General features: G+C 38.9%; 1 protein-coding gene across 1 annotated transcript in view; it reads left to right on the top strand.

Moving 5' to 3' along the window:
* The first annotated feature begins 317 nt into the window (after positions 1-317).
* The window catches only part of NT5DC1 (5'-nucleotidase domain containing 1), a 245,670-nt gene continuing 232,661 nt past the window's right edge, over positions 318-13,326 (top strand). Inside the window, exons 1-3 of the mRNA XM_020971642.1 lie at positions 318-531; positions 6,068-6,159; positions 7,776-7,847. Coding sequence (XP_020827301.1) covers positions 439-531; positions 6,068-6,159; positions 7,776-7,847 — 257 coding nt within the window. The 5' untranslated portion in view covers positions 318-438. The remainder of the gene's footprint in view (positions 532-6,067; positions 6,160-7,775; positions 7,848-13,326) is intronic.

Raw genomic sequence — 13,326 nt, 5'->3', positions numbered from 1 at the left:
TTTAAACTCAGGTCTTCCTGACGTCAGGCATGGCACTCCGCCACCTAGCTGCCCTGCTCCTTCTCTAGCCTAGTGTAATGGAAGGAGGAATGGAGGAATGGGTATAGCACAGGGCAGGGTTCAGGAATCCACAGGGAGCCCAAGTCTCCCTGCCCTCCCCGCTAAGCAGAGCGTGTGACTCAGCTTGTACTTAGCGGGAGCGCCGGACTGGACCGCTCCCCGAAGGGGGCGGGACGTGATTCCTCGGGGACCAATAGCGGAGCTCGCCGGGGCCGCGAGAAGCCAGAAGGCGGGGCCATGGCCGCAGCCCCGCCCCCTCGAGCCCCCGCAGCCAGATACGCTGCAGAAGCAGCCGCTGTAGACGCTTTCTCCGGGTCTTGGGACTGGCTCAGTTTCTCCTGGTTCTCGCTGCCGTCCTCCCCAGTCCATACCCCGGCCATGACCCAGCACTTCTCCCTGGCTGACTGCGACGTGGTCGGCTTTGACCTCGACCACACTCTGTGTCGCTACAACCTGCAGGAGAGCGCCTCGGTGAGTGGCGTGCGCCGGCCCCCCCGCCGGGGTCGCGGGAGGCCACTGAGATCCAAGCCGTGCTGCGTGTGCCCGGAGAGCCCCGGGAAGCGTGGAGAGGATGGGCCGGGTCAGATGGCGGGGGCGGTGGGAGATGGCGGAGCCGGGACTGCGCCAGCCCCGCCTCCTTGCCTTGAACTTGGGTCTTCTCAGCGGGCAGTTCGCTTTTGCTTTGTTTGGTGCGAGCTTGATTTTCCAAAATCACAGTCACAAAGTAGAGAGACCCTAACTTCATGGCACTTTTGGCCTAAGGAGTTAACCTTCACTCCTGTTTGTAGCCTAAGTGGCTACTTCCTGGTCCCTGTGACCCTGGGCAAGTCATTTCCCCTTTCCGAATCTTAATTCCTTCCCTCTGTGATTACCCCAGTTTATATTTTGTTTATACATAGTCATTTGAAGTTCGGGCAGTCGGGCGGTGCAGTGGGTAGAGCACCGTATTTGGATCATCGGAGTTCAAATTCAGCTTCAGACACTGCCTGACTCTGTGAACCTGGGCAATGCCTCATTTGCCTCAGTTTTCTCACCAGAAAATGGGGATCTTAATAGTACCTTCTTCCCAGGGTTGTTCTGAGGATCAGATGAGATAATTGTAATACACTTAGCTCAAATCCTGGCATATACTAAGTGCTTTATAAATATTATTAATTTCATCTCCTGCATTAGACTGTGAGCTCCTTGAGAGCTGAAACTGGATGAAGTTTTTGTTTGTTTTTTTTTGCACACCTTTATAATCCCCAGCACAATGTCCGACACATAGTAGGTCCTTAACAAATACTAATTGGCTGACTGAACCTCACTTTTCTTCTCTATAAATGGGGGGGGGGCGAGTTAGCCCTATCGTGCCCAGTTCACCTGGCTGAGTTGTAATAAATCCTCATGTGTTGTACAGTTGTAAGACATGATCTTTAAACAGTATCTTCCTTGAATACCTGGTTGAATAATCTCCTGAAAGTGAATTCATTTGTGTTCTCATGGAAGCTATGTTACTTAAGTACACCAGGGAGAGGAGACAAGTTTTGACTAAAGAGGACAACTTCCCCCCCCCCCAAGAAGAATGCTTGTTGTTGAAATTCTTTTCTAGCTAAACTACTTGGTTGTACTGTTGAATTTGTGATTTTCCATATGTAGGAAACCTCCCACTGTAGAAGCTTTCTCCATCCCTACTCAGCCTGATTACAAGACCAGTCCTCTAAAACAGCTACTTAATCACCTCCTCTGTGGAATAGAAGGAAAAAGCTGATGATCCAATGCTAAGGGGATCACGTTGAGGGTCACAAAGGAAAAAAATGAGTCAGTCCCTGCTGGCCAGTGTAGCTCTTTTGTGCCTTGCTAAAGATAGATCTGATTAGCACTGGCCTGTCCTTAGCCAGGTAAGGTGTGTAGAATTTAGGTCCTTCAAACTGCTTTGCTTCCTTCCCTCTTATAAGTGCACTTACCTGAATTGATTTGCAAGAGGAAAACTAAGGACCAAAGATTAAGCAATTTTTTCACCGCATCTTTTTTTTTTACATGGATGAGTTGAATTGGAAGGGGGAAGGAATCACATCTTGTGGCTGGTGAGCTATAGTTTTATTTTCCTTTCCTTTTAAGTTCTTGCAATTATTTTTTTCTGTCTAATCCATTTTACTACATCCCATTTTCTACTGTCAACTTCCATCCTACAAATAATTGGCTGTTGGCTATTTCCATTTGGATGCCCCTGTAGGTCTTTACGATTGCCACGTCACCCCACCTACCTGGAATGCCTTGCTTTCTTATGTCCACTTCTTGGAATCCCTTGTTTTCTTCAAGCTCAAGCACTAATGTCTTTTTAGTGAAAGTGTCTTTCCTGACCCTATCCTCCAATCCTCATTCCCCTCCCCCAGCTCCTATCGTTTCTCCCAGAGTTGTGTAATGATTTAAAGGTTCAAGAGACATCGTTTTATTAATAAGGCCAGCAGATTATTAATAAAAGTATGATCATTTGGCTGTCTCTTAGACCAAAGAATCCTAATGGCAGTGGGGTCACCTTCATAGAGTAGGAGTTCCTGAGGGATGGAAATCAACTGGGATTGTTTAACACAGTGGGTGGTGTGGGCTATAATAAAATGAAAATCTTGGGGCACTCAAATCTTGGTCTAAGGGGCAGCGATTTCCATATCACCTATCTTGATTAAAGGGAGAATCTACCTTTCCCCACTCCTGTCTGAGCAGACACAAAGATTTGGCTAACAGATATGTTAGCCAATTTCTTTTACTATCTGATTAGATCTTGGCCTGGGTAAATCTTTAAGAGAGATTTCCCGAACTGGTTTTCTGGATAAGGAAGTGGAAAAGGGGAAAAACCTTGGTCCTAAAATAATAATTGGGTATTAAATATAAGCAAGAAATATTCATTTCTCACAGTTGCTTTGTTTATTTTGTAAATATTCCTCATATGCTTATTTACATATAAGTATGTTCTCTTTCCCCCATTAAAATGTGAACTCCTCGAGGGCAGGAATTGTTTTTTGGTTTGATCTGGTCTTTGTATCTCATCTGCCTAGTTTAGTGCCTAACTGGTACTTAATAAATATTTATTGATTGAAATCTAGGCTGCAAATTAGGCTTATGACTGGGAGGAGATCCAGGATAGTGACTGGAGTCTTTTGAATTAAAATCTGGCCTCAGGCACTTATTAGCTGAGTGACCCTAGGCAAGTCACTTAACCCTGATTGACTCAGTTTCCTCATAGGAAAAGTGAGCTGAAGAAGGAAATGGCACACCACTCTACTATCTTTGCCAAGAAAACCCCGAATGGGGTCACAAAGAGTTGGATATGACTGAAAGGACTGAACAAGAACAACAAAGATCTAGAAGAAGAAAACAACAAAGAGCCTTCTGGTTTATTGCAAATGGGGATCTAGAATCCCATAACTACCACTATTAATCACTTGTTAACTACTTGAAGAGCAAGACCATGCATTTCTTATACTTATGTATCTCCTTTGAACGTCATAGATACTCATATGCATTTGATTCATTGTAGTAACCCATTTCATTTCTGTTCGTGTTTACTTAATACGTAGCATAGAGATGTTTAATAAAATCCCATTTATTGATTGGAAAGAGCATCGGGCCTCAAGTCAGAAGGGCCGAGTTCAGATCTCACTTCTGACCCTTACTTCCTCTCTAACTTTGAACAAATTATTCAAACTCACTGAGTCTTTCTTCATTTATAGAATGGGGTATTTGGAGTAGATAGCCTTTGAGATCCCTCTAGTTCTTGATATGTGATGTTAATGATGAAGAAGAACCTAAAAAACATAATTAGGATCATTTGAATGAATTGCTAGAGATGGTTCAATTGTAGTAGAGAAGACTTTGCAGACACATAATAGGAAATATTTGCAGGTTGTTTTGTTTTGTTTTTTTTAACCTAGAAGAGTGATTATACTTATTTTGGTGTAGCTTCAGGGGTGGAGCTAGGTCCAGTGGATGGAGGAGGTTTGAGGGAAGCCAAGTGTGGCTTAATATAGTCAGGCAATGAGCAATTATTAAGTGCTTACTGTGTGCCAGGAAAAATGCTAATTGCTGAGGATATAAAGAAAGACAAAAACAGACCTTCACCTTCAAGAGCTATCATTCTAGCAGGGGAGAAAACATGTAAATAACTATGAACATTTTATACATATATATACACATATATATGTAGAGAGAGAGAATATGAAATATAAAGATGTGTATGTTTTTAAAAAAAATTGTATAAAATGGAATGCACTATGTAGAGTTCCATATGATTGAAAGTATTTAGGTAGCATCTAATTTCTAATGTTCCTTGCAACTCTAGGATTCCACAGTAAGTAATAATAGCTTATGTTTATATAGTAACTAACCCACAAGGTAGGCAATGCTAGTGATAGTATCCCTCTGCCAGATAAAGAAATAGGCTCAGAAGTTGTGACTTGCCCATGGTCACACAGATAAGCAAATGTTAGGACTGGGATTCAAATTCAGTCTCGCTCTCATTTTCAATTTTTATTTTTTTATTCTGATATGAGAGTAATGAATGTGAGAGACAGTATGGCATCTGGATAGAGAAGGCTAGCCCTGAAGCTAGGAAGACCTAGATTCAAGTCCTGTATTTGATATATACTGACTCTCAAACCCTGGACAAGTTGGTCAGCTCTCTGGGCATCTCTCTACAACTGTAATTTGCAGAGAAGTTGCGGGCTTCCTTTGTTAGAAAAAGTTCCCCATACCAATAAAATCATGGGCCCAGTCCCTATGCATATTATTCTAAACTATAGAAGAAAAGCAGATCATATACCTTTTACAGATATGGGTAGATGATATGTTTTTAACCAAGCAAAGGATAGAAGCAATTACAGACAATAAAATGAACGATGTGGATTATATAAAACTCAAATGCTTTTGTATAATTAATGCACTCAGGAGAAAGGAAGTGATTGAATGGGAAAAAAATTTGTATTAAATTTCTCTGATAAGTAAGAGTTTTTGGGTTCTAAGCTGTATAAACAAATAATATATGTAAATATGTAATATATCCATCTATATCTCATATATAAATATGAATATGTAAAAAGCCACTCACCAATAGATAAATGGTCAAAGGATAGGAATAGACTATTCACAAAAGAACTGCAAATTATTAACAACCATATGAAAGTATGTTTCATATAGCTAGTAATAAGAGAAATTAATATCAAAACAACTCTGAGATTTCACCTCACACCCTCTAGTTTGCAAAGATGACTAAAAAAATAGGAATAGTCAGTGTTGGAGGAGTTGTGGGAAAATTGACAAAATGGTACATTGTTGGTAGAGCTGTGAATCAGCACAACCATTCTGGAAAGATGAACATTTCCTTATACAAAGCAGAACAGAAAAAAAAAAAAGATTACACCCCCAGGTAAGAATCTACGATATCTGTAGCTTTCTTCTTCCAGGTATACAAGGAATTCAGCATTTCTTTTTCAAAGACACTTGTGGCTCTCTAAAATATGAGGCACCAACACATAGATCTTCAGGCACAACATAATAAAAATGGTTTAGTTTAATCTGAGACCTGTAAGCATTTTAGTTATCAGGGTTTAGTATGATGTGGTATATGACTTATAACGGGGTGGCTGGCGTAATGGATAGAGGGGCTGCCCATTGGGTTAGAAGATGTGGGCTCAAGTCCTGTGATACTACTAGCTGTATGATCATTTAATCTCAGTGCTGTTGCTTATCAGCATCAATGTTGAGAATTTTCATATCAAAAGTTCCTTACAGTGATGAAATTACAAGTCTAGATTTAAATAAAACAAAAAATATTTAAATTCTTCTTTACCATAGCTTTTAATATAAGATGTTCTTAAATTTATTCTCCTCACAGGAGAATTAAACTTCAGACTTTCAAATCAAAAATTAAATTTTATTTTCAGTAGATAATTCTATGCATCAATTCAGACTTCAACATTTAAAGATGAACAATTTTGCATTTATTATGCTGTATTTTTCTCCCTAATTTTAGCTTATCTATAATAGCTTTGCTCAGTACTTGGTAACAGAGAAAGGATACCATAAAGAATTGCTAACTGTACCTCCAGAGAGCTGGGATTTTTGGTGAGTTGTTTTTTTTTTTTAATACTCTTATTAACCCTTTGTATTCTATTTGGGCATTGCTCTTCTTTGCTTGTGTAATTTTATACAAAGGCAGAAAATGTGACTAAAGTTTTTCCAACTGATTTTTAAACCAGTCTGTAATTTCATCTGTAGAAATTTCTCAGTTACATGTCCAGTAGAAATTTTTGTTGTTATAGTTGTGCTTGTGTGTTATGCTTGGAATACTTGTGTAATTAGCTTTCTGTTTAATTTGAGGTATTTACATTTAGTTGACCTCAATTAAGAGGTTGTAAAGAACTATTTTTTTAATTAAATTTTTATTTTCAGTTGCAAATTCTTTCTCTGCCTTCACTCCCTCCCCACACTCTTTGAGAAAGGAAGAAATATCATACCCATTATACATGTGTATTCATGCAAAACATTTCTAAATAAAGAACTATTTGACATTTAAATGTTTAGAAATAGGAGTTTCTAAGTTACCCTCACAGTAAGAATCAAGAGGGAAGGAGAGATCACATGATTTCATTCAAGTACCTCAACAATTAGCACATTCAATCCATACATACTTTATGATGAACATGCATTTCTTTAAACTTTAAGCTCTCCTTGATAGTCTGCTTTGAAATTAACATGTGTTTGGGTTGTTTTTTAAAAAACATTAAAAACTTATGCTGCTTTAAATTGTTCAGCTTAATATTAATGGCAACCCTCTTCCCCCCCACCCCAAAAAAAAGAATACACTCAGTTGTGATTCTGGAATTGTGTTTTTCATTTATATTAAATTCAGCAAATATTTGGTGAGTCTAATCTCACTTATAAATGAAAGACATTTTACTGTATGAAATTACTGATTAAGTTCTGAACCAAAATAAATAACGTGCTTCCAAAGCACTGTCATTTTACTAAAATCTCATGACAATTTGTGGCTATTATTCCTACCTTCCTTTTATGCTAGAGAATAGTAAAACTTCCCTCTCCATTCCCCTGTGTCCCATAGCTCTTCTAAAATGTCAAATAAACATCCTGTTTGGCCTATTCTTAATAGGTAGTAATAATGAATCTGGCTCAGAGGTAGAGGTTTAATAGCCTGACCTAAAATAAAACTAAACAAATTTCAAACAGCATAGAAAGGAGCTTAACAATTGGAAAATAATTTAAGTTCAAAGGATAATTTTAAATTCAAGTAAGTAATAACATCATTTTCCTTTAAGTCTCAGGTTTTTAAGTAAAACATTTTAAAAATTTAATAACTAGGTTATGGTGGCATTGGTCCATCCACATAACATGGGACAAGTCATATCCTCTCTGGACCACAGGTCTGTCTTCTACAAAATGATGGATTTGTACTCGATGCCTTTGGAATAAAGGCCTAATTCATATGTTTAGTGGTTCTACCTTTTAGCAACTTAGTTGATCTTCTGTGGCTTGTCACTTGAGGTGCTAGGATTGTTTGTTGTCACTTTTTTCTATGTTGTAGTTATAGTTAAACATTCTTTTTATGAAAATGCCTTCCTCTAAAGTTCTAACTTTTTAATGGCTCATTATTTTATTTACCCTTCAGATAGATAAGCAAAGTAAAATAACCTATTTTGGTAACCATTGTTTCTGTATTTTAGTTGCAGGGGCTTGGCTTTGGATCTGGAAGAAGGAAACTTTATTAAACTTGCAGTTGATGGAACTGTTTTGAGGTAAGTTTTTAAAAAATCAGCTCTTTGGTCAAAATAACTGAGTCTCTCAATTACCTTGACTTTAACAAAACTTGTTAAATGTGATAGTGTTTCAGCCACTTCACCTTTAAGCCTTTATTGAATACTTACAATGTATCTATTGAGGTCTAGAGGTTTAGGGGTGCTGGGACCCCAAAATCACAACATACGGTCCTACCTGAATGAATTTGACTCAAGCGTTCTTTCAGCCAAAGACCAGGTTTATTAAAGATCAGCCATATTGGCCAGACTCTTAAGGAATCTGAATATTTGTGAGCAATTGGCTAGATTATAAAAATCTGGGCCCCCTTAGCTAGGTTCTTAAGGAATCTGAACATTTTAATGGAGACAAGATGGACCTTATATAGAGAAAGACTGTGGGAGGGATCTAGGAGTGGTCAAGTAATTTGGGGTGACTGGAGGAGGGGTCTGGGAGAAGGGGTATCCTTGATGGGAGTGGCTAGTAAGCTGGTGTAACTGAAGGAGGAAGTCCAGGGAGGTTCTTGATGGGAGTGACTGGGAGACTGAATGGGGTTTAGATAGGATCTAGGGTGGGAAATAGCTGGAGGTAACCAACCATAGGGAGATGGGCTAAATTAAGGTTAACAAAGAATTGGAGATTGGGCATATTTGATAAGGATTATAGCTTCTGGAAACCTCTAGAGACTTTCTTGACCAAGTAAGAGAGTTCCAGGAAAGTTCAAGGAAAGGGGTTTCTTAGGGCCATTCTTGGGCCCATACCCCATCATATCCACCTATTTGATTTAGTCATAACCATTTAAAAATTTTATCTAAAAATTTGTATTTGACAAAATTCTGAGCACCAATAAACACAAACATTTCTATGTAGAAAGAAAAACAAGTAAAATGCAACACAGGCAAAATGAGGCACATTTTCTCCATGGCAAGATAACCATTTATTAACAAGGTCATGTATAGCTGTTAATAAAGGAAGGCTGACTGGCTCAGGTAAGCAGCTTATTTAGCTGGGGCGGGAGGTAGGGATAGTTCGAACTTTACAATTATCTGTAGCTGGGGAAAGTGGGTTAGCCTTCAGGTGTGACTGTTCAAGTGTCTCTCTGATAACTGAGGAATGTTCTTTGTATTATGGGCCTCAACTGCTTCCAGTGATCTTGGTTAGAAAAGCAGAACCATCCCATTCAGGATTACCTGAGTTAGCCATCCTCTTGGGGAGACCAAACCATTCCTATTTTTGTCATGGAAAGAGTAGGGCTGGTGGGCTGTCCCTTGGAGAAATTGGGGGGAGGGGAGGTTCAACTTGAACTGGTTTCTGTTTACTAGTTAATAAAACTGGGGTCCCAGGTTAAACTGGTTTGCAAGTAAATGCCCTTGGGTTTAGGAGTGATCATATTACTCAACCAGGCTTTTAGTTTTTGACCTCTACTGAGAAATGGGGTTCTACAAAGTGGGGAATAGGATCAATTGTATAGTAAAATTATTAAATTATACAGCGTACTTTTAATTTTCCTAATCCGCAGTTGGTAGGTGCCCCTTAGTTTCCAGTCCTTTGCTACAACAAAAAAATGGTACTCTGAATATTTTTTTATAAGGGTTTTTCCTTCCTTTAATTTTTTTTTTGGACATCGTTTGAGTTTTACTTAAGACTGATCTTTCCCTTAAGTTATGCTCCCAGTAATTCCTCTTTCTCTCTTCTCCCAGTTTCCTCTTGAGTGAGTTAGAGAGAGAGAGAGAAAGAGAAAGAGAGAGAGAGAGAGAGAGAAAGAGAATTCCTTTTGTGATCACTTCAGATGAGAGAAGAGGTTCAGGTGTCAGCAGCAAACTCTACCACTCAGTACTCCTCCTTATATTCTCCTTGAGCCACCCCGATTACCTGCAATAATTTTCCCTAACCTTCTTTTCCCTCCCTTATTGCCTCCCGGTTTTTCCCTCTTCCTTTCTCTTTCCATTCTAATCTTAATATCCTCAAGACTTAACAAAACCACTTCCAGGCTGTTTAACTAGATTCCCTTTATGATCTCTGATGATGATTGGGTTCAGTGAGGACACATCTCTTCATACTATAATGTAAGCAGTTTATCTTTTGTAGATTTTATCATTGTTGGTTTTTATTTATTAAGGTTCTTCATCCTGTGTTTGACCTTGTTCAATTTCTCTTTATGAGACTGGGGTATTAAATTCTGTTTCTTGTTCTGCTGATCTAAGCATCTTATATATTTGTAAATATTTATTCATTTAAATTATCAATTGGCATATCATTTGGCCAAATAGTTTCTAATCATTTTCTTTATTTTATTCCTCATTTGTTGTAAAGTCTTTTCATTTCCATGGCTAGTAATTTGATTTTCCTCTCTTTTAATCAGTTTAGCTAGTGGTTTAATCTCTTTTATTAGTTTTTTTTCTAAAACACCAGTTCCTACTTTTATCAGTTTTAATTTTTTTTTGCTTCCAATTTTGTTAGTTTTCTTTGATTTTCAATATTTATATTTTTATGTTTAGTTGGGCTTATTTGATTTGTTGCTTTTCCTCTCATCTTTTGTTTCCTGTTTATTTTTTGTTGCATGATCAAATCATTGTACTGTTCTTTTAGAGATATACATATTCCCTTAAAAAGTACTTTGGCCATATCCTAAAAGTTTTGGTATGTTATTTCATTGTTGTCATTTTCTTTGATAAAACTATCTGTTTTTGTGATTTTTCTCTCATCAATTCCTTAGAATTAAGTTATTTTTTAAAAATTTAACTTTGAATTCTTCTATTTAAAAGAACTTTTGTCAGTTATAATTTTGTTGTGTCGTGGTCAGTAAAGAATGTTCTGTGTTTCTACTTTTCTTCACAAGGTATTTACCAAAATTGACCATGTATGCTACCAAGAAATGTCTGTTTCATTCTTTTCTTATTTAGTAATTGCCAAACAGTTCTCACATCTAACTCATGATATACTTAGTTTCACAGGATGAGTATTCTTGATTGTAAGCCATTGTCTTTTTGCCTTATAGAATTGTGTATTCTAAAATTTTGGTAATGGTTTTCAAGGCATCTAGTGATTCTTAAATTATCTCTTTCATTTGTTTTCCAGGTAAGTTGTTTTTTGATAGTAAATACCTTACATTTTGTTCATCATTTGATTTTGTAATAATATTTCTCTACTCAAGGAGCCATTGAGTTCTGTTTAGTCTATTCTAATTTTCAGGGTATTTCCTAATTGGATAAAGCTTTCCTATCTTCTTTTTGTTTTTTTTGTTCTTGTTTTTTACTACCTTCTTTTTAAAGCCACTTATTTTCCTTCTAATTTTTACCGCTCGAGATCTTATTTTATTTTTTATCTCTTCATTTTTTTTTAAGATATTCTTGAAGTTCTTATGGTCAAGCCATCCCCCCCCCCACCCCAGTCTGCTTGTATTTTTGTTGTCTTCTTCTGGGGTTTCCTTTTGGGTGTTTCTGTATTTCTTATGTATTTGATTTATTTTTCTATTTCCTTATGTTTCTTGCCTTAATTTTTTGTTAAGGATTTTGTGCAGGATCATTCTCTACCCTTTCTTGTCCTCTTAGATGGAGTCTTTAAACCTGTTTGTTTCTAACCTAGACTTCTTGGATTCCTGTCATTGGTGTTGCCTTCCCTGGAGTATCTGCTCTCAAAGCAATGACAAGATTCAGTCAATATCTCTAGGTAGAATTTTGTGATTGGCTGTCCCATCAGTGCACTGCCATCTTTCTGTTCCCCTTAAGGTTTCTAAGGTCAGGGCATGTGGTCTTGTAGCATGTCCAACTGAGCTTGCTTTGCAGATTGAACCTCTTTCCCAGTGCTAAGGTTTTTAGCTTTCTTTTTGGATAATTGTGGTCTAACTCTTTAATGTTTCTCTTTGGATTTCTTGTTCATTTTTTTAACCCAATATCCTTTTTTAGTTTGTTGTTGGGATATGTATGGTTGAGCTACAGCTCCTCAATACCATCTTAACGAGAGTCCCCTATAACCATAATTTTTTGATCCCCCCTCTCCAGACTGTCTTTCATCTCACCCAGGCCAGTAGTACAGAGAGCACTCATGGGCTCAATCCTATTGCTAACCTGCATAGGAGCTTTGACCTGCTCTATTTCTACCTTGGGCTGGTTCGTACCTCTTTAGGCAATGTGGTGGCCCCCTACTCTTGGGCCTTACCATATTGGTGCCAAGCTTAGCACAATGCCGCTCAGAACTACCAGCCTCAAGTGATGAATCACTCTTCAACCTCCCCAGGCAGAGTGAGTGAAACTCACAAAATTCGGTGCCTTCAGGCATGAGTGTTTAGCTCTAACATGGTTATGGAACAAGAGGCCCTTTCTGGGATTCCCACACTAACCTGGAAATTGAATAGATGCCTTTATATTTGCCTTTGTTGTGAACCAAGGTCAGAGGTCTGATGCCTGATTTGGTAGGGCAGGACTTCACACACTACTTGCTACAGGGGGCTTCTTCGGTGCTATGAGATGCCCCAGTCCCATTTGGGGAAATCTGTGGCCACAACATCTGGCCAGAGGAATCAAGTGAGGCTTTTAGGAAAGCAGCCCATGTGGAGTTCAGAATAAAGGTGAGATTACATTGCATGGCATTTAATGATCTAAGATGAGGGCCTATGTTGTTGCTCATGCCCTGGAATCTGTGTTTCTAGAGAGACGCCTGAATGTAATGGAGCCTGTAGGTAAGGGTCTGATATGCTAAGGACCCTACAATATGCTGGTAAGTCCACTAATTATTAAGTTAATATGCTCCTTTTCCTTATGGGCAGGTGTTTTAGTGCTTGTGACTGGTAGTGTCTTGAGAATGGGGATAGAAGTAATGGTAGGGGAGACTAGCTGCTTCCTTCACATAAGCTGCCACTGTATGAAGCAGACTGTGACTGGGTAGATTCTCAGTCTGGGAGGAACAGAGGTTTTTGGAGCGCGGCCCAGAGGGCCAGTGGGTCATGACCTGGGCTTCTAATGGGCCATTAGGGCTGAAGTTACTTCCAGAGGTTGGGACTTTGAATAACATGCCCAACAGTCAGATAAATTGAGTGTTTTAGGGAAGCTTTGTACTGGGCTCCTGAGTGGGTGGTGAGGCATATAAGCCAATAGGCTCACCCTCACAAGGGTGAGCAGATTAGGAATAGGACAAACAATTTGGAAAATGAGAGGCCAGAAAAGGAAGAAAAGGCTTAGTTCATAGGGAGGGGTAACTGCAAACCTCATCCCAGTTTCTTGGGGGGAGTAGTCTTTATCTGCTGTTGTCTTCTCTTCCTGAGGTCTTGGAAACAGCTGTCTACCTGCTTCTGACTCCACTTAGTTCTTAGATCAGGTCATCAGTAGTTTCCACAATCCAAGGGGATAGTATTGCCCTTTTGAGATGCTACAGGTAGATCTAGGACTCCACTCCTTGGAGTTTGGCTGCAGTGGGGGTGGTGAATAGGACTTCGAAGGGACCTTTCCTTGGTTCCAAGGAGATGACATTTCCAGTGGACCCAGT

This window comes from Phascolarctos cinereus, unplaced genomic scaffold, assembly GCF_003287225.1.
Source record: "Phascolarctos cinereus isolate Bilbo 61053 unplaced genomic scaffold, phaCin_HiC Scaffold_5;HRSCAF=322, whole genome shotgun sequence".
Lineage (NCBI taxonomy): Eukaryota > Metazoa > Chordata > Mammalia > Diprotodontia > Phascolarctidae > Phascolarctos > Phascolarctos cinereus.
Note: the sequence above shows the minus strand (reverse complement) of the source record. Positions and strands in the feature narration are given on the sequence as shown.